General features: G+C 41.6%; 4 protein-coding genes across 6 annotated transcripts; 1 reads left to right on the plus strand and 3 right to left on the minus strand.

The window, feature by feature from the left end:
* Window positions 1-381: 381 nt before the first annotated feature.
* Window positions 382-6287, minus strand: LOC9272272 (uncharacterized protein At1g51745). The gene is made up of 3 exons (XM_015780278.3): window positions 5665-6287; window positions 2882-3897; window positions 382-2298 (listed from the first exon to the last, which is right to left on the minus strand). Exons 1-3 carry the CDS (start codon window positions 5898-5900, stop codon window positions 959-961), a joined length of 2592 nt encoding a protein of 863 aa, XP_015635764.2. The 5' UTR covers window positions 5901-6287; the 3' UTR covers window positions 382-958.
* Window positions 6288-9396: 3109 nt separating this feature from the next.
* Window positions 9397-9918, minus strand: LOC136356238 (classical arabinogalactan protein 9-like). Its single transcript, XM_066309839.1, has one exon. It carries the CDS (start codon window positions 9916-9918, stop codon window positions 9397-9399), a length of 522 nt encoding a protein of 173 aa, XP_066165936.1.
* Window positions 9919-11105: 1187 nt separating this feature from the next.
* LOC4336865 (transcription factor EAT1-like) lies at window positions 11106-14637 on the minus strand. Of its 3 annotated transcripts, none has more exons than NM_001419835.1 (4): window positions 14407-14637; window positions 12850-13764; window positions 11617-12036; window positions 11106-11513 (listed from the first exon to the last, which is right to left on the minus strand). In NM_001419835.1, exons 2-4 carry the CDS (start codon window positions 13726-13728, stop codon window positions 11418-11420), a joined length of 1395 nt encoding a protein of 464 aa, NP_001406764.1. In that variant the 5' UTR covers window positions 13729-13764; window positions 14407-14637; the 3' UTR covers window positions 11106-11417. The 3 variants fall into 3 exon arrangements, with proteins under 3 accessions (NP_001406764.1, XP_015634639.1, XP_015634640.1); XM_015779153.3 differs by lacking the exon at window positions 14407-14637 and adding an exon at window positions 13917-14035; XM_015779154.3 differs by lacking the exon at window positions 14407-14637 and adding an exon at window positions 13879-13936.
* A 2773-nt stretch (window positions 14638-17410) lies between these two features.
* Window positions 17411-22482, plus strand: LOC4336866 (altered inheritance rate of mitochondria protein 25). The gene is made up of 11 exons (XM_015778109.3): window positions 17411-17801; window positions 18133-18219; window positions 18612-18653; window positions 18762-18806; window positions 20605-20670; window positions 20735-20791; window positions 20902-20963; window positions 21094-21214; window positions 21628-21705; window positions 21832-21938; window positions 22040-22482. The coding sequence occupies exons 1-11, from the start codon at window positions 17487-17489 to the stop codon at window positions 22068-22070; spliced, it is 1011 nt and encodes a 336-aa protein (XP_015633595.1). The 5' UTR covers window positions 17411-17486; the 3' UTR covers window positions 22071-22482.
* Window positions 22483-24976: the final 2494 nt, after the last annotated feature.

Consider the following 24976-nt stretch of genomic DNA (forward strand, 5'->3'; position numbering starts at 1 on the left):
TCAATTGAAATGATTCAATGCTCATAGACAGGTCACAGGGCATGCTCGTGTGTGCTCGTCTTCTTGTTTATCTGATGAATGCTAAAATACAGATCAACGCCAACACAGGACATGGAAGGAGAGCAAATATGGTTCAGTGAGTAGCAAAAAAGTGATTCAGTTTTCTCATATACGTGATCAACATTCAATGCTAAAATACAGGACATAAATTGGCTCTCTAAAAAGTATCCACGAAATGGAGAGCTGATTATGTACTGCAGTAGAACAAGCAGTCAAATAATAACTTTGGTAATGTAAATGTATGAAGATGTATGCGAAGTATATCACAATCCTAGATCTGTTCTTGACACAAAGAATGCCATATATAACACACTGTAGAAGTTTTCAGAACTACCAAATCTGGTTATTGACATATACTGTGATACGACGGTTAACAGCGAAGATAGACTGTTTACATCATTTGGTGTACCTGTTCTGATATGTTACATCAACTACCTAAATATGTGCTTCTGAACATAAAGGTGAAACAGGTTCCTCTAAACAGTAAATAACTACTACATCTGAATATAGGTGTAGCAATATACATGACAACCTATTGATTGTTGGCTATGTATGTAAAAATTCAACTAAACAGACATGGTATAAAATGCTGAAGTTAGTACTTTACAGTACAGGAGACAGCCAATCCAAGTAGTGGTCACCATTCTTATTGCTCTGCGAACAAGCTACTTCAGGGAGGTGGTTGGCTATTCTCCGGAGAAGGTATCCATCAGATTGCCTAATCAAGATATGGCATTTGGAATGGAATACAACTAATGGTTCTCAATCTTTACGTCATCCACTGCAGTCAGAGATGAGCACGTTTGATGTATGAACATTATGCCACAGCAATGCCAGAGAATGTACATATAAAAGTTGCAAAGTCTGAACCAGATCAAACAATGCCAACCATAGCAAGCTAACGCTGTGCATCCCGTATGGCAGGACTAGCCACTCTGGCACGGTGAGCGATAGAAAGAGATGGCCTCCCAACAGCTTCCATTATCCTACTGAAGACGACCTTTGCAGGAACACACGTGACAAGTGGAATTGCTCCCTCTGGTTTGATCAAATCACCCAAAATATTGTGCAGCTTTGCTTGACGACCTTCTCTGTGATGCCTTTTTCCAATTGAAATGGAAGAAAGGGCTCTGACTTTCTGACTTGATGAGCTTCCTTTTTTGGAATTAGAGGGCTTCTTTTGAGATCTATGTGACAATGGGCTCCGAAAACTGGTGTTGCTTCGTTTTGAAAGCCTAAACTGCTGATTGAAGGGGGTGGAGGATCTACTAAAGGGCGGATTCATATCCCACAGGCCCTCATCGTCACCATCATCCAAGGTCACCCGTGTTGAATTAGAACGTGGAATTCTTGGCATAGCAGTCCTTCTGCCTGTACGCCAAGCAGGTGATGCAGAGGTGCTATGTTCCAGAAAATCATCACTGGCCAAAACAAGGTGGTCAGTTGAACCATCTTCAAGTATTTCAATTTGGATAGGATGCCCAACTATTGCTTTGCCATTCAGTCTGCTCATCAAAGAAACCAATGGAACATGCTCCCCTTGATAGCCAGCCTGTACATTCAGGTCAACATTAAATAGCATTGGGCCCATGTAACCAAGTTGGGAGGAATAATTTTGTCGATACAATGAAGCTCCTTCCAAGCATGCTTTCCTACCAAGAGAAGACATCTGATCTCCATTCTTATTTGGTGGAGAAGTCTTGCAATAAGTTTCAGTGTTGTTGAAAGAAGTGTAACTCTGTTCAAGATCCCTTGTAGGTGTCAAAGATGGGGGGTAGTCTTTACCATAATATCTAACTTCTGCATGGCCCCTAGCTTTATTAGTTAGATCTGCATTATCGTAATCATAATCCAACTCTTGGGTCTGATAAAAACTTCGACCAAAATACTGATGGCTGGATGCACCAGTACTCTCCATATTCGGATTACTTTCGTTGACCCTATACAATGACCCTTTCAGTGAACTATTAGATCTGTCTAACGATATATTTCCATCTGTCTTACCCATAGGCCTCTTCAACGCACTACGTTGGTTGCGTTTACCTTTCATATGCCACTGGGATACACCTAGCTCAGATGAACCATCCTCCTCCTTTAAGACATTTTGTTGAGGAATACCAGTAGAGAAGGCCACCATATCATCCGCAACATCACCATCCACATGCCTTGACTTTTTAGAAGCCTGAATGGAATAAGGATCGCATGCATCTGACCCCGGGGATTGCCTCTTAGCATATCCTGTCAATGATATTATCACAAGGTATCAACAAAAGCAAAGCATTGGAATCGAATATCATGTTTCCAGTCAACAAAGAGCCATGTTTTGAGAGACATGCAGTCAAACATGTTAAACTTTAGCTTTTGATACCTTTGTATAGAATGAGCATTGAAAAGTAATACATGTAAATTTGTCCAGGTGATTTTGAATTCATAAATATTCTACAGATAGAAATTAAAGGCCAACATTGTATTTTCAGAACTGTGTCACTCAATTTCATTTTTTCTGATTGGAGTAAAACATGAAAAAAGAAGTACACGAAACTGTGCAGCAAGATAGAAAGCATTATTGTACACAATTCTTTCAATAATGAAGTCCTATCATCATGCATAGAACATGACCCACAAAGTAATTGATTCTATAAGGAAATTATATGGTATGATTAGGAATCAATTATGTTGGCTTTCTTAAAGAACCAGTCAATGCAAATTGATCTATCCTCTAAAAAAATTAGGAATCAATATTCAACACATAACTGTTGTTGTATTTGTGTCTGCGGATAAAACATTTAAAGGAAAGGCAGGGATAAATGGAGGCACCTACTTTGCAAAAGTTCAGCATCATCTTCTGTCTCAGTTTCTGAACATTCCCTCTCACAAGAATCAGATCTTTGCTTCTCAGCAAACTCCGAAATTTTTTGCTCTGCAGAAAACGAATCAGGCTGCTTGAGGTAGCCTTCGGTCTCAAAGTGTGCTCCCATTGAAGTGATTTGTGTAGGAGGTATATCTCCATGGTTATTAGTTTCTCCAGAATCATTAGGCATGTATGTCGACCAGCCCTGTTGGGCCTGATATATAGTAGTCAGAGGGTCATTCCCTTCTTCAATTAAAACAGGGCCAGAATCATCATCACGCTGAAAGGAATGAGGCAATTTCAAACTACTCTGCACAACTTGAGCAAGTGGTCGACATCTGTCATGTTTTTTGACAAGAGACTCTTCAAAAACACTTTCCTCTGATATTTTCTTTGTGAGGGGTGTATTTTTTCCATCACTTCCTAGATTTGGTCCTGCTTGCATATGTCCTAAATGAGAAGATCCATTGTTCCGATTACTGAGAGTATTTTCTGCACCTTCCAAAGCAAGAGATTCTGAAAAGTCTCTTTTTGAACCAGCATACGGAAAGTTCTGCTCAAGCCCTTTTGTCTTCCCAGGGAGATTTGAGCTATCTCCTTTTCTTTTTTTACTCTTTTTGCTTTTGTAACGAGTACTGCTGAGATCTTTGCACTGTTGACTTGCTGAGTTTCCTAAAGGAAACTGAGGTTTTTGTGTATTGTTCCTTGAGTAATATTCTGTAGAAGAGTTATCAAACTCTCTCCTCATATCAGCAAAAGGGACACTAGAGATGTCATCACTCCTGAAGCCTTGATTCTGGTATTTTGATGCAAGCTGTTTTCTCTCCAATTCAAGAGCATGAAGAATAGCATCTTCTCTGCGAGCATATTTTTCTCTTCTCTTTACAGGAGTACCTCGAGAAGTCAATGCCTTCTCAATACAAGCATCAAACTCTCCACACCTGAATGCCTTGACACGCTTTGATTTCTCAAGGTTATACCAATCGCTGCAAAAGAAGGGAAACAAATGAAGAAATGGATCACTACACAAGACATTTAAATGCAAATAAACAAAGTTCAAGCTGCAAGTGTTGTAGAAACCCAAATCAATGCCAGACAATTCACCAGATACTTGGGTATTTCTTGCTATCACCATGAATGAAATAAAATGTAGCTTGAGATCAAGATATGAAATTTTAATGGGTGTTCAAATAGCGCAACTGACATGATGGGCGAGTGAAAGTTAATGGGTGTTCAAATAAAAGAAAACATCATTCTCCAACATGATGGGCAATGGGCATTACTGTTTAGTTGTGGTCTTGTGGGTGGAGAACTGATTAGATATTTGGGGCAGTAAATATAGTATAACGTTAAGACTCCCTTCCATTTCAACAGTCACAGGCAAGCTAGAAAAAATAAATCCTTAAGGACAATATTGAATAATGTAACTTATATAGAAAGTGAGTCAGCACAAAAGTTAGCAAATCCAATCAGAGCACAGCACCCAATATACCCATAAAAAATCAAACTTGGAATTCTTAAATAATGCCAAATTTATTTTATGCATGTTAACATTTCAATTTCCAGACTGGTATGGGAGAATCCAATCAGGGCATGAACTACTTTTTTCTTTAGACTTTAATTTCCATTGAATATATTCGAGATTCTCTTTCAGCAACATTTCATTCCATTGTGGCAGCTAAAAGACAAAACACTAAATCAGTAATAAACTTAAGGAAATATAAGTATATATCCGTATGTCGTAAGCTATTCATATCATTCTGTTATAACTTCCATAATACAAAACAAACACCTACAAAATTGGCTTTCTCAGTACATTTAATAGAAATGGTAAGGCAAAAACATCATAGCAAATCTGAAACATGCTTATAACTTATTTAAACTGTATAACCACGAGAATCCAGTTTGTGAGTATTTTTTAAGCTCTGTTGAACACATGATAACATCATAATATTGTATTCACATGTCTCCACAAAACACCATACAAAACATCATCACAATATATGATCTATTTAAGTTGAGAAAATAATCTACAGAACCAAAAGCTGGTCTGCACCTGAATTGCCAGCATCACTTGTTTCAATCCCACATGACAGAATGAGCAGCACGCATGTTTATTGTACTATAAAAATTTACACCCTACTTATGAAAACCCAAGACATCATAACCTACTCTCATTCTTCAGTAAAATTAGCAACCAGAAATTAAATGTGCATCCCACAAAGGAATTTAACCTTCTCACATCACAAGAACGTGCATATAATTTCATATTCAAAAATTGCAAAATATTATATCCCTGTGAATTAAATTCATTCTTCCAATATAACAAGCAAGATGTACACCTCAGAACAAGTAACAATGAGTGTAACACATCAATTGAGGCAGCTTATCAATAGCACCATATTGGGTTCAGGAATGATATCCTCTAGATGGTAGATTGTCTAACATTGTTTAGCTTTCCAAGTGTATAGGCAATTGACAGGTGACTTCTTTAACATGAATAGAGGGAATTCATCTGAAACAAAAAGTTGTTGGCTCTTGTTAAATACTCCATTGTTGTTCTGATGGTATTTGCAGCCGCAACCAACTAAATATATTCCCTAATTGTTCCTTGAGCAAACAACTCCCAATCCAATCCACAGAACATTCAATCCTGACCAAGCGATTGTGAAGGGACACTAACCGAGCAGATGAATTATAGAACTAAGTAACAGAGTACATAATTAAATTTGAGGGAAAAGGGAGAAACTCACACGCTTGCGTCCTCACGGCCGAGGAGCTTGACCGGAGTTCCTGTCTTCGGCGACATTACCTGAGACGCCGGGAGCTCGTCGGGCCCGAGTATCCTCCCTGGCCACCATGACCCGTTCCGTCGCCGCACCCACACGATGATCCCCGGCGAGCAATCGGTGATGCCGGTTTCCGCCTCCCCACACCCCTCCCCTTCCCCTCCTCCTCCTCCTCCTCCACCTCCCGAGCTCCGACCCATCCCGGTTACCAAGCACGAAAGCTCCAACCCCACCAAACCTAACCCTAGGTTTTCAACTCAGCCCGCTTCTAGAAGCCTCCTTCGCCCCGGAGATCTGCCCCCCATTCAAATCCCGGACGGCCGCATCTGGAGGACGCCCCCTCTCCGCGCCTCCACCTCCGCCGGGGAATCCTAGGGTTCCGGCGACCTGAGGCAGCTTCGGCCTTCTTCCTCCTCGGGGAGCTTTCTCCTCCTCCCCCTCGCCGCCGGTATGCTCCGGGGTGGTCGCCGCCGACGAAGTGGACGTGTTCCGGCGCCTCACGAATTATATTTTTCCCACCTTTTTCTCTCTTTTTTTTTTCGCCCGAGCAAAGCGAAGAAGAAATTAGGGCGAAAAAGTATAAAACCGAAGGGAAATAGACGGGGGCGTTTTCTTTTTCCGGGTTGGTTTGTGTGGGTGGTTTTGGTGGTCCAACGCGTGGGGCGAGCGAAATAACTGCAGGCTCGGGCCCAAAAGAATACATGGGCCGGCGGAGACACGGATTCCATAACCGGGGGTAGTTCTTGTCTCTCTCTTCTGAGGACAAAAGGAAAAGAAAAGAAAATGAGAAAGGCATCTGTATTACTCCACTTTTCTACGGGTATGAAAAAGTAGTATGCATACATGGTACATGTACCCACACCATCAGATGATTGCGTACATCAAGTTTAGAAGTGCACCTCTCAAAGAAAAGTTTAGCAGTACATGGAAAAGCAATATTCCCACATGATATCATTGATCTTAAAAGAAGGTAATGGTTCCTTGATACGTTCTGGTTTTCGTTTTCCCTTACGTGGTAAAATATTTTCAAGCCGTTGATTTTTTAAAAGATATTTGACCGTTCATCTTATTCAAAAACTTTTCTGAATATTATTTAAAACTTGAGTAGTAGTAGTATATTTAACAATTAATCAAATGATAGAAAAAGAATTAATAATTAATTAAATTTTTTAAATAGGCATATGGTCAAACATGTTTAAAAAAGTCAACGGCGTCAAATATTTAGAGACGGAGGGAGTATATACCATGTTATATCTTGTTATGGGGCTTTAGAGAGTCCAGGTGGAATAATAACATTAACAAAATCATGGATTTGCCCAAAATGTAACTCAAGACACAAAGCGCATATGCCATTTTTGTGTTTTTTCTAGTTTTTCCTCACATTTTTCAGGGTAAATTACGTCGGTACTGGTGGCGCATTTTAATATACAATTTTACAATACTTTCATTCATACACATAAACATTCATGTGAACTATACATCATGGTAGAATGCTAGGTGTACTCCTACCATTAGTATCTCTATTGCTGTAAAAACAGATTTGTCATTCTTCAGTCATCTCATTCCATCGATCGAGAGTAGGAGAGTAGCGCTCGAGAAACCGAACGATTTGCCCCTCCCCACACTCATAATGTTACTACCACTGTAGACGCTACGTGTGAGATAATAGGAGGATATAACCCACGTATCAGCGCCTGTAATGATAGTGACATTATGTTATGTTAGTGGATCCTCATCCCACACCCATCCATTCATCTGCTTCTTCTCATATTGCATCCCAACCTAGTTCATCCCACAAATGGCCCTGGACTGTTGCAATGCAGAGGTTTTGTTACTAGTTTAATACGACAAGCAATATGTTTTAACTTATTTGCACACACACCACACATAAGCTCATGCGCTAAAATAAATGTGTCACTGTAAGGGGATTGTTTGGTGTGGTGCCAAATTTTACCCAACCAATTATTTGGCGACTTTAATAATGTATCCATTTGAATTGATACCATTCTCTCTTACAAATTAGCAGCGCCGTAATTTACCCAAGGTTTAACACCTAGTAATGATTCAAACCAAACTAGCCCCATGTATTTTTACTACTGCTAGTAGATTGCATTCTATCTGTAATTTACTCTTTTATTTATTTCCAGTTTTTTTTTTAATTTCACGGTAGTCTGCACTCTGTCATATAAGAAAAACTTTTATATATAAATCTGAATATAAACTATATATAAATCCATGTGTAGAAAATGTTGTTTATTTTTTACCGAGGGAGTACTCCCTCCGTTCCAAAATAGGAGGGATTTTATATCAACGTGACACATTATAGTTCTATAAATTTAGATAAAAGAGATTGTTTAAATCCATCCAAAATCACTTATATATATTAAAACATCCCACACCCATCTAAAATCTCTTATAATATTAAAACTGTTTCACATTACATGACATCCACCCTAAGGCCCCCTTTGATTCATAGGAAATTCATAAGAATTTTAAGGGCCCATTTGAATCATAGGAACGAAAAAACAGAGGAATAGGAAAAACACAGGATTCTGACAGGAATACAATTGTAAAAAAGAGGATTGCAAAACACAGGGATGACCGTTTGATTGGACCACAGGAAAAACGCAGGAATCAGATAAGAGAGATAGACTCAGAGGAAATGTTACAAGGTTAGACCTCTTGCTAACTTTTCTTCAAAATGTGCATAGGATTACTCATTCCATAGGAATTTTAAAGGATTGGACAGGATTCAATCCTTTGTTTCAAAGACCTTCATAGGATTTTTTTTCCATAGGATTGAAATCCTCCAAAATTCCTATATTTTTTCTACAAATCAAAAGGGCCCTAATTAGAGGATTTCATTCCTATAGAAATTTTTCCTATACAACCATTTGAATCAAAGGAATGGATCTTATGGAATCCTATGAAATTCCTATGGAATACCTAATGCCATGCAAGTTTTGGAGGAATTCTAACATGAGGTTTTATACCTCATGGAAACTTTCCTTTGAGTATTTATCTCTCCTCTAACTCCTGCGGTCCAATCAAACAGTCATTCCTGTGTGTATTTATCTCTCCTCTAACTCCTGCGGTCCAATCAAACAGTCATTCCTGTGTTTTTCTTGTGTTTTGCAATTCTCTGTTTTTTACACTTACATTCCTATTAAAATCCTACGTTTTTCCTATTCCTATATTTTCTCATTCATGTGATTTATGATTTATGATTTAAAGGGCCCCTAAATCTTTACATTTTGGATGGAGGGAATAGACAGGGTTTCCTAAACCGCCGGGCCCGGGATACCGTGCCCCGGCGGTAAGCACGGTTACCGCGGTAACCGTGAAAAACCGTACAAAACAGTGCCAAATTTATCAAAAATTTAAATTATTTTTTAAATTTATTTAAATTTAAGGAGGTTACCGTGGTTTATATTATCGTACCTCACGGTAAACCCGGTAACCCCGCGGTTACCGGAGTAAGGGAAACCTTGGGACTACTCGACTGCTACGGGTGACGTAAGTCAGTTCTTTCTCCGCTGAGAAAATTGACATTTAGCCATGTTCAAGATGGGGTTTCGCTGGAATGCCACTCCCGAATATGGCTTCGTTATAATGCCATTGTCAAATGAAGCCAACTTGCTATAATGCCATTTCAACCATTTTAACTGATTTCCAAATGTTTTCCAATGTTTTCCATCATTCTCTGACATATTTGCCCCTAGTCATTTTGTTGACTTTGTTGGGGAAAGGAGAAAGGGGATCGATCCCCATCCAGATGCCGGCGGTGGAGCGTAGCGGCGGCGGCGGCGGCGGCGACGGGGCGTAGCTGCGAGTCGGTGGCCGCCGGCTCCTCGTCCTCATCACCACCACCACGCCAACATCCGTCGGCTCGCCGTGGGCGTGACGGAGAGGGCGAGGAGAGAGGAGCGGAGCTCGCCGTGCGCGCAACGGAGGCGACGAGCGTGGTGAAGTGGTGGGGAGTTGCGGGAGGGAGGCATAGGGGACGCCGGCGAGGCACTCGAGGAGGAGGTCGTCGAGGAGGATGGAGATGGGGGTCGGCGATGAGGTGGGCGGTGCCGGCGCGGCTGGCGACGGGGACGGCGCTGACGTGGGTTGGGGAAGGCTGCTCGGCTCAGCGGCGCCATCTGCATCGGCGTAGGAGAACATCCCACCTGCCCCAACCATGTCGGCGCCGCCGCCGTCCCCGTCCCCAGCCATGTCGCCGCCTTCCCGTCCCCAGCCGCGTCGCCACTGTCCCCGTCTGCACCGCCGCCTTCCCCGTCCCCAGGCGCGCCGCCGCCTTCCCCGTCTCCGGCCACGCCACCGCCGTCCCCGTCTCTAGTTGTGCCGCCGAGCCGAACGGAGAGGAGGAAGACAGAGAGGAGAGATGAGATAGAATCAAGGGTATTTTGGTCATCTCAGCAAAAAAAAACATTACAAAAAAATTAAACTGAGAAGAAATGGATGGAATGGCATTGCAACAAGTTGCCCCTGTTTGAGGGTGGCATTTTAACGAAACCACTTTTGGGAGTGGCATTTCAGCGAAACCCCGTTTTGACAATGGCTAAATGTCAATTTTCTCTCCTCCGCTTGGTTTCCCACGGCGTTGTCTAACCAAGTAACCAAGTACCCGCACCGCTCGCGAGCACGCGCGCTTCCCTGATTCCATGGCTGTTCTCGTCCTACCGAGCCCCCTCCAGTCTGCTCTCGAGCAAGCGAGCAGCGGCTTCTCGCCCAACCTGGGTGATGCGGGAGGAGCTGTCAGAGCGACGGCAGCAGCCCTGACTGCCGCAGATATCACCGATATTTTTTTTTTGTGATTTCTGAGCAGGTGGTTGGGAATGTCTAGTCCAGTCCAGGCGACTTTCTTGCGGGTCGCAATGGCATATTGACATGGCATCTCGTGCTGATTCCATTATGCGTGTCCACGATCTGTTCGTAGGCTGTTACGAGAGCTGGGGTTGTGGTGCCTGCGAGGTGTTCGTGGAATTGCGCGAGTCGAGCAGAACATAGAGTGGGGTATACTACCGTTTGCAGTTTATCACAGAGATGGAGGAGATGGGCATCCCGTGAGCTATGAAGGTGAGGATATGATAAAAAGTTAAAAACCTAAATGCTTCCCCTCTCGCTCACTGTGCAAACTGCAAACCTGCAATCTTGTCATACGCCTTTTGCATTTGGAAAATATGGATCCTGATTATTATGCAGCTTTTAGACATGATCCTGTTAGGACACATTTCTATTTTCTGCCCACCATCATTGTGATAGCGCAGTGCGCCGGTAAACTATTCATCAACTGTTTGAGCCAAAAAACTGCACTCATTAGGATTTACCCATTTTATGCTTATTCGTGTCGTACCTTTTGAGTGTGATACTACCACCTAAGCTACTCAACAAAACATGCATAAATCAACTTGTGCAGCTACGTTTTTTTTTTAACTGGCACAGCTAACATATGAAATAAATCCAAATGCAGTGACCAGATTGAGATAACATGATCAAATACACAAGACAAGCATCAAAGCTTTCCTAGTCAGGCTAGTTAAGGTGTACAACCGGACAGCAGCAAGCCGTTACATGGCCAAATTGTTAAGAAGTTTTGCTAGGTAGCTAGTGCTAAAGATAAAATTCTCTCCAATCCTGGTCAAATAAGTTTGCTCAGCAAGGTAACTGAAAATCTAGGACATTGTTCAGATAATCAGTACTGTTGCTAAAGATTAGTTGAATATGTCGAGGGCCTGGTGTTGCACGTCCACTGCTTGAAGGAGCTTCTTTGCCACTGCACATGCATAAACCGCCGAACCTTCTGATACCTGAGTTGCCATGGATGATGAATCGTTACTATCGATGCTAACATGTGTAATGGGACAAAAAGAATCTTTGATTCTACTTTAAGAAAACTGAATTGTTACTTACCTTAGTGTTGAACATGAATATATGGTGATCACCTATAATCCCACCCACTACATGGATAAGCTCGAGCTGGAACTCATCTAGAACCTTTGCTGCATGAAGCAGAGAGTTGGCCTTCTTCTTTTCAGTGAGCTTGATGTTTACTTCATCGTCCACTATGCGGACATCAACGTGGCATTCCTTTGACCTCCTCTGAACCCATGAGCTCCTTATGGCTCCATGGAGCTGATTGTCTTGATCATCCCTCACTGGCCTCATCGATGAGCTCTCGCCATCAGCGGCTGCCTCTTGATCCAACTTTAACACCTTTCTCCTGTTATTTCCATGCCTCTTCTGTTCCACCAGGATCTTCAGCTCCTTCACTGTTCGATTGAGCTCATCTATATACTCAATGGCATCACCTACTATTGAGGCCCTGTCATTCTAGAGCACAGTTTGTAACACATTAGTGCCACAACCAAGATATTTAAGTGCTACAATCTTGTTGAAGGGTAACATCATGAGGATGATAACATTGTGGAATGTGCTAACACACAAAAAAGGCAAGGAACATAGGAAATATCGAACTGAATGCTTCTATTGCTTTCTCCTAGCTAACTAGAAGGGCTAACTCACTTGGTTAGGATGAACACAATTAGGGGTGTTTTGATTTGTTACCATGTCAATATATTGGTAGTGCCAAAACTTGACCAACTTTGGTGGCAAGCCAAACTTTGCCAAATAACTTTTCAAAATGCCAACAATTTGGTAGGGCATAATTTGGCTTAAAACCAAAACAACCCTTAATAACATGGCACTGTTATCAGTAAAGAACATCATACTGATGAACTATTTTTCAAAAAACAATCATGTTGAGTGATATATCAGACAGCATATTCCATATACATATGCATCAAAATGTGGTAACGCAACTTGAAGAAATTTTGGACAGATAATTTCAAAATTTATACCAGTTAGATGAATACACAGACTTATAAATTTACTGTTAGGTATTTGTGATCTGTAAAAAAACAGAGATTTGCTAAACCGGAGCTATATTGGTGTTGGCAGTTTTTGAATCATTAGTTCTCTGAGAATAAATGGATGAGGATATTTAAAATTTTGATTATCTTCAGAGCATGAGTAACAAATGGAAATATTATTGAAAATCTGAGTGGTTGTCTGTTAATGTGAGAATCACCAAGTTATTTACAGCCTAAACAACTAATAACTTGCAAGATGATGAATAAGACTAACCTTGGTAGGATTTGGGAAGAGCATTCTTAGGGTCCTGAACTTCACATTTAGCTGCTCCCGCCTCTCTCTCTCAGTTGCAAAATTAGCTTTTCCCTTGCCCTTTCCGAACTCACCCTTCCCTCTCCTGCATTCAAGTACACTATCAAACTGCCTGTCATCTATCTCCTGAAAAAGATCTCCACTTCCAACACCAATAATCACATCTCGTTCGTCCTCACTGGGAAACAACCCATAATTTTGGGGCAACGAGTGGCAGATATCCTTTATTAGATGAGATTGAGTACCATGGTACCCTAACTGGAGAGCTGAATCACTAGCAAACATCAACCCACTCCCACTGTCTGGAACCGCTGCTACTCCTGTAAGTTCACCGTTAAGATCCAAATAGTTAGTACCATTCAGTGTTGTGTCACCGAATACGGATGTCGTTGCCGGGAATGCTGGAGCCATTGTGCACTGCATAAGATTAAGGAGATCTGGTGCAGGTGTGTAAACACCATTTGGATAAAGTGCAGAATCATACTGCTGGATCTGTTGCTCCACCAATATGTTTTGTGGATCTTCGCTAAACTGATGGTTGATGATATGATCTGGTATAGTGCAGATAGCTGGATCCCAGTTTGCAGTTTCTACTGGGGGAACCTCTTGCTCCAAATCAATTTCTAGTTGATGTTGAAGGTGGTTAATTGCTCTTGCAGCTTCAGCTAGATTGGCCGTATTCGAGAGAGCTTCTGTTGAGTACGGGTGCACTTTGAATTTCTGCAAATCAATGCTTGTGTTTTCACTGCTTGCAGGAGCTTGATTTGAGTCATGGATCAAAGATCCTGCCATGAGACTTTGATCGTGGGAATCCTCAAAGTAACCAGCCCCAACAATCATTTTGGCAAAACAGTGCTAGGCACCTTCGCTCCAAATCTAAAACCAACACAAGTAAAAAAACATATGAGCAGAAGAATCAAGGACAGGATGAAAATGAAGGACAAATAGCATCTTAGATGGGTGCTAATCTAGTGCTAAAATAGAAATTACTTGCAATGCACATATTAAGGGAAACAGGGCTACTCAACATGAATGAAGCAGTGGATATAATTCAATCGGACATGAAAATTTTCAGTTGGCTTAGCTGTTTTGGTTGTTTCAAGGGAAGATGGAGCCGTGGAGTTTAAGCTACGCAATCTGTCTGTCTGTTTATTCCGTGTAGAGAAGTTGCATATAGCATGATTAATGAGACATGAAGCAACTTTGCTTGTTGCAGACCTAACAAACTCCTTACCATCTTTCTTTGCCTCTAATCATATTCATATTGATGTTTGATAAAATGTGCTTCAACCACCCCAAGTTTACTAATTAATCAGTAAAATGCTGAGTAGCTTGAAATCATTGCCAATGCCAAATATACTTCATTTATTATAAGCTGATCACTAAAAGTAAGAACTGTAAATTCAGTATGATTGAAAGTTCTATAGAACTTAACAACTAATTTACAGAAACATAAACCAATGCTAATTAGGATTTGCATCCTGCAAACAGTAGTAGCAAGCACTGGAAAAAACATACCTGTATCTTTGCCTCAGCCAACGGTTGAATGGAAAGAACTTATGTTCATGAATTTGCGGCTCAAAGACTCATGAGATCCAGTGCTATGCCAAGACTATTATAGTGGCAAGACATGAAACAATACAATGGTGTCACACAAGATTGATTCCAAAAGAAAAACAACAGAAAATGCCGATAGCAGTAACAATCATTTTGCTGAAGGGTCTTTATGACCATATAATAAAGGTCAAAGTGAAGTTCTATCATATGATTGTTATTGTTATTATAAGAGACATAGCCGAGAAAGACGGAAAGCTCACACCCTTTGAATTTGGCATCTTTGATGTTATTCACCCATAGGAAGTTGAGAAATGCAAGTCATGCTTTCTGCCTCTTACCATATTCTATGATTTGTACTGCTGCAGTTATGCTTTGAGAAACTAAACATACAACTACCTACAAGGCTTCAAGTATTCAAAGAGCACATAATCTTGCATTATGTAGTGTAGATATCAGTATCTGTAATTTGAACTTGATTGTATTTGTATATAGCTGTGCAGTGTGCACTCTTCTTGGTCTGCTTAATTCCAGATGTTCTAGATCTTTCCGGTTTTACCCATCAAGGTACTGATCCTTGAGTTTCAGCACCTTCCCTCAGACTTAAATTGTGAAGCATCAGACACTGTAAGTTTATCCAGCTACAAGTGCATGTAAAATAGACAGATGACCACGATACGCATGCAGGCTGCATGTCAATAATGTAGCATCGATCACACCTTCAGATTTTGCTGTAGCTGTTAATGATGTTATAGGTAACTACTACTTTGCTTTTTTTTCCATTGTGAATTAATAATATGCGTATATTTCGTCTGCAAAGAATTTTCTGAAGTTTAAACTGAGATTGCCTAAATAATTATTACTAATAGGTGATGGACTCATATCTAGCTCTGGATCAAGGGATTTGAACCATATAGAGTAACTGATATTATATAACATTCTTTCACAACAGGCAATTGTTTTATGCTTTAGGTTGCATTGCTTGCAATATGACACCTGCTGAGATAATCTACATTATTTTTATCCATCTATGTTAAATTAATCTTTTGGTACTGGAGTCCTATCTGGTTATGGAATCATTTCTTAGAATGATGCAGCTATGTGAACAGCGCCGTTCTAAGTGCTTCTATTAATGGTGTAACCTCCTTTTCTGTTTCGTTTGATGGATTCCTCGTGGTGTGCCTGCGGTCATCATTGGATGCAATGTGAATTCAATCCTGCATGAACTATGGATTGCCAGTACAGTTATATTACCTTCTTAACATAGTTAACCAATACCTGTTATATTCTGTTGATCAGGTAGAGTTTACGGATTATGCACTTCTGACAGTTATCATGAGGGGTCTGGAATCCATTAGGTTTCTCTCCATAACTTCTGGGAGCTCGCATGCACAAGCACAATGGTATTGCCAAGAATTCCACTCCTGACAAGGTGCGTATACTGTTAACCTCCACGGCTCTCTCGCCTTGTGACATTGTGCACAGACGTGCAACCTCCTGCTTGGACCCAAGATGAAGAGGAGGCGTGAGGTGTTTTGGAGGGGAAAGGGAGACGTCTCACGCTCTCCTTGCTTCAGCTGGATTCGCGGTGGGTTGAGGCACGCAGAACGCATTTGCACGGTCAAATAGCCGCATTCTCCTGTTCAACAGAGTACGAATCCTCCAAATCACCGACTTCCCATTGCAACATACTCCTCTCGATACCTTTTATCCTTCTTCCATTTTTGACCTCTTTTCTCTCTTTGAGAGACTTTTTTTTTTAATACTCCAATGCATTTTTGTGTGAAAAGACTCTACTTTTGTTCTGATCCAATGATATGTATAGGTGCAATTCTCTATTTTATTTGGACGTGTTGATGGTCTGGTACGATGCAACTGACAATCTGACATTAGTATGGTACATTCCGTAAAGGCCGATTTTGCAAAATGGAAAAAACATTAAGACGGCAGTTCGGCCCACGGCCCAGTTGGCCCAACATAGCCCAGTCGGAAATTTTTTTTTTTGAAATAAGGTAAAATGCATTACCCGGCTTTGGGGAGAAAGCCAAACAGCAACATACAGAATCTTAAACAGAAAGGAAAGGAAAAACAAAAACGACACAGAACAAACTGGGGATGCCAGCATCCATGAAGCTCTAAAACTTAAGAAACTAAACCACCCAAAAAGACACTTTGACAGACAGTATCACTCGTATACAGACAACTTCCAGGAATCAAACCAAAGCATTATCAGGTAAAACATCTCCCGGTCGCAGCTCCTTCATCTTTTGCTTCAGCTTCTCAAGCCAGACGTTCAGCTCCACGCGCTCTCTTTCTCTTAAGAGTACCTTCCACCGATTCGCCAGAGCAATTGATCTGTAAACCACCTGCAAAGGTGTTTTAACCAATTTGTTTTCAAACACAAAATCGTTGCGTATAGTCCATAACCCCCAACATAAACAAGCACAAATAAAAATTCCCAGATTAACCCCTAACTGTTTTTTGACGACCCTTAGCCCATCCCAAAAATTCAGAGGTACCTTATCACCCCCAATCACTTCAATTACAGAGCACCAAACGAATTTAGCTATAGGGCAATTGAAAAGAATATGACTGGTTGATTCAACTTTCAAACAAAGCTTACAAAATCTATCACCCCCCTTCCAATTTCTGCTAAATAAAAGATCAGCACAGGGGATTCTTCCCCTCCCAGCTAAAAACAGAAAATGCTTGATTTTCAGAGGGACCTTGCTCCCCTAAATTTCCTGCATATCCTTATCAACAACACCCCCAAACTTCATCAGTCTGTACATAGACTTCGTAGAGAAAAGATTCTTTTTGTCAAAAGGCCAGATTAAGCAATCTGAGGAATTATTAAGTTCTACCCTTAGCCCAGTCGGAAATGAGCCCACCTTAATCCTCCGGAAGCCGTACTTGCGGCAAAAGCCCATTCTTAACGTCGTGGAGCGTCGAAATCCCATTTCCTTTCAGCGACCGCACAGAAACCTTCTCTTCTAGAATCCTCTAGAACCTCTTGACCTCCCCCGCCTCTGCAGTTCCCTCCGATGAGGTGGCTGCCCCGGCTGCTCTCCCACGCCGCGGCGGCTGGGAGGGCCACGGCGAGGACCACTGGCAGCCATGCCAGGGGATCCAATGGGTTCGCGAGCGGCCGCGGGGGCAGCGATGGTGCGGTGGTGCCTCGGGAGTGGCTACGGAAGCTGTGGACCGAGGAGCTGAGGAGGCAGAGGGATGCTGCGAGGCGGTGGGGGAGGCGCGCGGTCGCGACCACCGACGGCGGCGGTGCGGATTCGTTCAGCGATTTCGCCAGGGCGCCGTCGAGGAGCTACCAGCACGACGACCGGGACCTCACGCCCGTAGAGGTAAGCGGGGTTTATTTATCTGTTTATAGTCTGTTCCACTGTTATTTTGCACTATCATTCAACATAGTCCGATTGCTGATGCTATCGTTGGAATTGCTGGACACTTTTTTTTTTTAACGAACAAGATGGACACTTTTGTGGGCAGGTGGGATGGGAGGTTAATTGACCGATCAGTTAATTGTCTATATTTGTTTATTTACCTATTTACAGTTAGATTTAATGGTCGATGTTTATCCTACATGAGCTGTTTCGTCATGTTGAAATTATGTGTAATCAACTAATCATTATCTAGAGTTACTTGATTAACTGAGACTTTCCTGTGGGTTTGCAGGCCAAACTAAAGCCTCTCCTCTCAAGGGCCAACCTCCTTATCGCTAGGGACATAGAATGGGCAAATATTGTGTTGGCTTTCGAGCAGGTAATGTATCTGTGTCTCATTTACTCATTTACATGTACTGAAGTTGCGACTCTAGGATGCTTCTCTTGCTGTGTTTGGAAATGAAATAGTAACTTGTGTTCAATTGTCCTTGCTATATTGTTTTTGTTACTGTATAAAGCAACCGGCAGTTTTCACGTGATTCATGGAGGATAGCTCATACTTGAATAAGTGCTTCATTTCTTGGGTAAAAAACTGAAAGAAGTGACATAATTCATTTTACCAGCAACAAAATTACATAATTCATTCTGCGCTTCAGAATATATGCACATTTATTTGGGACATTGATATTTTCTCCCAGTTTTCGAATTATGTCTTTTGATTGTTTCAGACTTTCAGCCTGTTATCACTTACTGTTATTACTCGTACTGCAGGAGAGTAGATATATCATAATGGATCCGCTCTTTCCTCAATCAGTATGTGTACTCAGATTTTCATTGGTTCCGTTGCTGTATTACTCTGTTGTTGTATTATTTTATTGTCTTAGCTTCATTATTGACTTGTATTTTTTGTCGAATTTCCAGCCTGTTGGTTTCATTCGAGAGAAAAGCAATGTCATATTTAGGCAGGTATGTCTCGTGATTAATTTATCCTAAATAAGTTAATACCGTAGTAGCTCATGTCTCATGGCCTTGTTCTTTACTTCAAAGTAACTTAGTGGAAAAGAGACAGGATTTTGATTCTTTAAATTCTCTGCGTAGCAGTACTTAAGTTCGAACATATATGATTTCATGTTCTAAATATTAAACTAGTGTCATAATCTCATAATATGTTGAACTTTTCAAATTAACTATTATTGTATGCTCTAATGTATAGTGTGATATTTGTACTAGTGTGCTTAGTCAGCATCGACTTTATTTTATTTCTTTATAAAATATTATCATGATCTTATATCATGCATGATGTCCTATTGAGTTATGCATTTCTCTTCCTAGTGCTAAAGAACAGCTGTTGATTTTTAGTAGGTTAGACAGATCCCTTTCTTTTAGCTATAGCACCAGTAATGACTCCTTTTCTTTTGTGTTGAATGATTTTTTGGTTGCTCTCTTTGCTGGGCAAGGAGTCTCTTGCCACGTTTTCCTGTAATGATCGATGCTACAAACTTTCAGTTAGGGTGGCTGTGATGTGGTATGTAAAATTTCACAATGTGTATAATGTGGTGGGACTCATGCAATGTTATGTAGAATTTTTCGCTGGGCCGGCAAAAGAAAACCGGCCAAGTTTTGTATTAAGAAGGAGAGAAAGTTTTACAACAGACCCTAAACCAGAAATGGCTTAGGCTACAGAAAAATTTCACATCGATTTAGACAACAGACAAGCACAGCTGCTAAAACCTTAGCAAATTAGCCGCCAGCGATTGCACTCAGTAGCCCAGCAGCCTTCCATGTTTCCACTTGTCGACAATTGTGGCACAAAGGTGAACCGCTGAAGTAGCTCGTCCATCAAACACATGCGCATTCCTTTCCTTCCAAACTATCCATGTTACCAAGATAACCCCAGCATCAAAGGTCCTCCGATCCATCTTGTGAACTGATTTGCGCGCTTCACACCACCAATCCAACAGGTCATCCATGGGGGAAACACAGGAGAGTCCCAGGCGACTCCTGACCCTCGTCCAAACTGCCCTCGTGTACTCGCAAGCATGGAAAATATGGGTGCATGATTCAGCATCCTTCCCACAAAGGTGACAGTATGGGGCCAAGTGCCATCCTCGCCGCTGGAGGTTGTCCGCCGTCAGGCATGCTCCACGCATGGAGTAGTAGTATCTAGCTATAGAGACTGGGAAAATAGAGATATGGAAGGGAATGCTTTGGAGAGGGGCGCAAGGCTGTAACTTGTGGGTGTTTGAATTTTTTTTCAAAAACTATTTACCCTCCCATTTTTAATGATCTAACATGTCAATATGTTACCATGTTAAGTGATTACTGGGATGCAGGGGATGGGCTATATCTGTGCTTTTGTTCTGATTCAACTTAATGGAAACATACTTTACATCTTCTTTCAGAGAAATATCAACTCCTCCAGTTATCATGCAGAATGTTTTATGTATAATTTGTTTTATCGATCTGGTAGATTTGAGGTATAGCATAAAGGTTCATTAGAGAACCTTAACTAGCTATTAATAGCAGTAGTTTAAAAAGAAGTGTTCTCTATTGTACATGTTCGGCTTGTTTATTTGATCTGGACTTGTTGATTACATCGTTTCAAAATTTGTTGCTTATTATCTTGGTTGTTGTATAACTTTTCATTGTGATGATAAAAACTAAATATGTATCAAGTTTGTGTAACTGTTGTGCAAAAAGGTATTGTGTTTATTTACCCATTCCTTATCTTTGATGTACAAGAAACATTTTGCTAATGTTTCAGCTATTTCGCTCAAGAAGGCCATTTGTTGCAGAAATTACTGATGCTATGGGCAATGAGATCTTCACGGTACTATTTCATAAATTTATTACTGCACTCCTTTGCAAATATGTTCTTACACCATTTAATTCAGGTTCGACGGCCATTTTGGCTTATCAACAGTTCCATTTATGCAGAAGTGAATGGCAAGGTATGCAAAAATTCTTTACTTGCTTCTACAAATTTATTTAGATGGGAATGTTGCCATCAGATTGTTTCACGGAATGTACTGACATTGTTTCACGGTTTCAATTTGGTTAGGAGGTAGGCGTAGTCCACAGACGTTGGCATCTCTGGCGTAGAATTTATGACCTGTACTTAGGGTAATTTGATCTTCTGATCTCTATGTTCCCTTGTTTCATAGACTAAACTCAAATTACTCAATTCTTTGTGTACCTTTTAGTATTGCTTTACTGCCTGACAGCTTGGTCTGCCACCTTTTGTGTTCTTTAGGAATAGGCAATTTGCTGTGGTCGAGAATCCTGGATTTTGGAACTGGACCTTTACTCTCACTGATGAGGATGACAATGTACTAGCCCAGATTGATCGTAATTGGAGGGGAATCGGTTTTGAGGTAAATATCTTTTCTAGTAGAGAATTGTCAAATAATATGCTTTTTCTTTTATGTTGGTGGGCATTCCATGCTTATCTGACAAGAAAAACCAGATACATATAGATTCATTATTTACAGATTGATAGTAAGAACTGCCCTTCCAAATTTATATGATGGTGTTGCTTTTTTACATTGCTTGAAGTTTTTTTTTAGAGAACTCATGAATTATACAGGACATGCTCATTGTGCAGTATTTTGAATTTGCTTTGTGGTGACTCCACATATTGTGCAGTTTGATCCAAGCTGATGGCAGATGCCACACCCCACATCTTTTCAGAGTGCATTGTTTCATTTGTTGCGCACTGCTACTTCTAGCCTGCATAAAAAATGGGACTGAACTTTTAAGGACTGAATGTATCTCTGGTTCACTGCAGCTCTTCACAGATGCTGGCCAGTATGCAATTCGATTTGGTGATGCAGGACTAAACCGTAAATTTGGTCTCGCTTCAGATGTAAGTGCTGTTCTCATTTTAGTACTTCACAAGCCACGCATTGAGTGAATATTTTTTTGTTGCCTACCTTGCCTAGTTAACTGCTATTTACCTGATCGAGATCCATGTCACAAATTATGGTCACAGATCGATGAACTGCATGTTGTTCGCCAGCTGAGTTTACCTGAAAGGGCTGTTGCACTTGCTCTTGCTGTGTCTCTGGATTGTGATTATTTTTCAAAGAGAGGTGGCTGGTAAGTGCCGTGTGAACTTAACCTGTGTAGACGGTTCCTCTGTAAATTTTGGTTTAACTACTGTTGTTGGGAAACTGATTGAAATGCCCTTTTTCTTTCAGGGGACTTCCTTTTCTTATTGCCACAGAGTAGACGCATATGACCTACTACCATTTTCAGCACAAGAGGAAAACCGATGACCTTCACATTGTTGATTAGTGAAGAAACTTAATGGGTCGACTATTTTGCGCGATTGAGATCGTTACCGAAGCACGAAACGGTTTTTTGTGTCACTGCATGTGCTCTGCTCACTTCACCTGTCTTCTAGTACGTGTGAATTTCGAAAGCAGATGTCACCCGAAGAAGTTTGAGCTTAACATCCAACTCGATTCCGTTTTGCTACAGTACAACTTGCAGCGATGCAGTAGCTCTTCATTAGATGGATCTTTCAGCTTTCAGGCTGCAACCTGTTTCATCCTTATGCCCTGTGGATACGAAGCAAACCCCATGTATGATGGAGACGTGCATTGAAGTCTCGATTTTACTGCAGGTCTCTGAGGTGCTATACCGCTGCGAGTGATAAATTACTATTGCCATGCGACTCTAGCGGTAGTACCGTAACTCTAGTAACATTGTACCGTCGTCAGAACTCAGAATCTAGTATCTGGCATCCTAGCTACAACTCTCATAATCCAATACAGATACAGTACTTTCTACAGGGGAAAAAAACAAAATATCGTATCTTTTCCTTAGGGGAGACGGAATCGAACTCTTAACACGCGAGGTAATTGGAGTGATGATGTGCCTTCGTGCGTGGAAAGATGGTTAGATGGAGGTGACAGGGAAGGAAAAGCCGTCCGGACCGGGGAGAGATGACACGGATCGCGTGGGCTTTTCGTACAATCCGACGTTCTCACTGTCCATAAGGCAAAGCCTTGCAGGCCGAAAGGCGAAAGAATTGGGCTTTTCATTGTGGTAGGGTCTCGTGCTCTCGTTCTCCTTTGCCATCTCTTCGCCTACACCGGCTTCGTCCCTCTCCTGATCCTCTCGTCTTCCTACGAAAAAAAAATGAAAAAATGCTAGTGCTGCCTACGAGAGGCGTCAGCTGTAGTAACTTGTACAGCTACTACTTTCACCGAATTGTTCTCGTCGGGAAGCGTGGGGGGCATCGGCGTGCCAGTAGTTGTTATTTCCAGAAGAACAGCAGTTGGTGCGAGCTTTTACTCTGGAAGGTGTAGGAGCGTCGGGTGTGTGTTCCTGAAAAAAGTTAGAAGTTAGAAGGAAGTTGAGAGTTTAAAAAAAAAAGTTAAAAGTTTATGTGTGTAGGAAAGTTTTTGATGTGATATGATGTGATGGAAAGTTGGGAATGGGGAGGAAACTAAACACAGCCGTTGTTGTTTTTTTTTTTGCCTTTCCTTTTTCATTTCAAAAACTCAAGCCTACTTGAATCCTTGCTAGCAGTAATAGTTGTAATTCGAAGGTTATTGAGCCGAATAGAAAAATAACGACACAACTGCTACAATCGTGCCGCGGCAAACTACAATCACAAGTAAACTTCATCTCTTAACTCCACTAAAACAACACTTAGACTATCATAAGGACTCCCCTTAAAACATCGCCTTCAACGAGGAAATGAGGCGTGCACGCGCCGTCATTGTCATGTTCCAATCAACTAGGATCAGACCATTGGTTTTCACCTAGGGAAATTCCGTGAACTCCAGACAATGCCTTCAAGAAGGGAAGAACGTCCATTGCCAAGTACAACCAATTAAGGCCAAACTTAGGGATTTAACCCCGGAGTCAAAGAATTAGTAACAGGCAGGAGTACCACCTTAACGAAGTCCACTAGCATTGGTTGCCCCATCATTCTGAGACAGAACCTCCATACCTTCCAAACTTAACACAATCACAAAAAGGCCATAAACATCATACCTGCATATTTCTATAGATACCCTTACAAAGATAATGTCGCGAGAAGCCGAAAAGGTGCATGCCCAAAATCCATAGGGTGGATCTAAAGGATGTGACTTAGATGTAAGCGATACCTTGAATCGAAGCCAAGCTGACGATGATCTATGGTAGATCTGAACGTCACCGCCTTATGATGAAGAAAACATCATTACGAGAAGTAGCCGCTAACCATTGGATAAGAAGATAGTCGGCGTTGTCCGCCCCCTTCAATTGCGACGAGGTGAAGATGTCCTCGATGCCGGCGAACTAGAGAATCTTCTTAGGCACGCATGCCGCTACGATGCCCAAGCCCTCGCCGGCTCCAAGCGAACGGTGGAAGTCGCACTTGCCGGCGATGTGCAACTTCCCCATCTTGTTCCCCTAGTAGCCACAATGGAGGTTGGCGACGATGACGGTGTTTATGAAAGGTGGTGTTTACCTCTTCACTTGACCCGAGCATGACACGCTCGTTGCACCGTCCAGCCGCCGCCGTTGACGAACTCATCCAATAGTATTCGCTGCTCAGCGCGCACCTGTGCGATACCCCGCCGCTGCCTTCAGGCCTTCATTGCACCCTGCATGGAAGTGTGCTCTGGCGGCGACGGCGAGACAGCTTCACTCGGCAAGAAGGCGCACTCCTAATCGCCGATCCGCAAATTACGGATTGATCCGTAATCAACACGTGAGCAAAAAAAAAGAAGAAGATAGTTTTGATAAAAAGTTGCAACTTTTAAAATTTAGTCATGATGTTAATATATACTGTAGTCTACCCTCCGTCTCAACTAAATATAATCCTAACAGCGAATCTGGATATATGCGTGCTCAGATTTATAGTTAGGATTTATTTATTTTTCTTTCGAGAGTATAGTAGATGTAAACGAGTGAACATTTGCAACAGTGAAATTTTTTGTTTTTGCTGGCATGCCTTGTGTGGATTCCTTTTTGATAAAAAAAGAACTGGTAGCAGTAAAATCATATCAACGCGGCCAATACACTCGACACGGTCACACACCACCGCGGCTGCCTCTTTGCCTTCCCCATACAAAGGGTCCAGTCCCCGATGATCCAAAAAGGCCCGAACCGCAGCGTCTCGGTTCTTTCTTCCTTTT

The sequence above is a fragment of the Oryza sativa genome, chromosome 4 (genome assembly GCF_034140825.1).
Source record: "Oryza sativa Japonica Group chromosome 4, ASM3414082v1".
In the NCBI taxonomy this organism is placed as follows: Eukaryota; Viridiplantae; Streptophyta; class Magnoliopsida; order Poales; family Poaceae; genus Oryza; species Oryza sativa.

Excerpts from the sequence above, each read along its gene's own strand:
- LOC9272272 (XM_015780278.3), bottom strand. The coding sequence starts at position 5,900 with ATGGGTCGGAGCTCGGGAGGTGGAGGAGGAGGAGGAGGAGGGGAAGGG. Across the intron at positions 3,898-5,664 it reads GGCCGTGAGGACGCAAGCGT|CGATTGGTATAACCTTGAGA; the intron begins GTGAGTTTCTCC and ends CTTCTTTTGCAG. Across the intron at positions 2,299-2,881 it reads TGATGCTGAACTTTTGCAAA|GATATGCTAAGAGGCAATCC; the intron begins GTAGGTGCCTCC and ends TATCATTGACAG.
- LOC136356238 (XM_066309839.1), bottom strand. The coding sequence starts at position 9,918 with ATGGCTGGGGACGGGGACGGCGGCGGCGCCGACATGGTTGGGGCAGGT.
- LOC4336865 (NM_001419835.1), bottom strand. The coding sequence starts at position 13,728 with ATGATTGTTGGGGCTGGTTACTTTGAGGATTCCCACGATCAAAGTCTC. Across the intron at positions 12,037-12,849 it reads TCTTCCCAAATCCTACCAAG|AATGACAGGGCCTCAATAGT; the intron begins GTTAGTCTTATT and ends ACTGTGCTCTAG. Across the intron at positions 11,514-11,616 it reads TATTCATGTTCAACACTAAG|GTATCAGAAGGTTCGGCGGT; the intron begins GTAAGTAACAAT and ends ATGGCAACTCAG.
- LOC4336866 (XM_015778109.3), top strand. The coding sequence starts at position 17,487 with ATGAGGTGGCTGCCCCGGCTGCTCTCCCACGCCGCGGCGGCTGGGAGG. Across the intron at positions 18,654-18,761 it reads ATCCGCTCTTTCCTCAATCA|CCTGTTGGTTTCATTCGAGA; the intron begins GTATGTGTACTC and ends TCGAATTTCCAG. Across the intron at positions 20,792-20,901 it reads ATGCAGAAGTGAATGGCAAG|GAGGTAGGCGTAGTCCACAG; the intron begins GTATGCAAAAAT and ends CAATTTGGTTAG.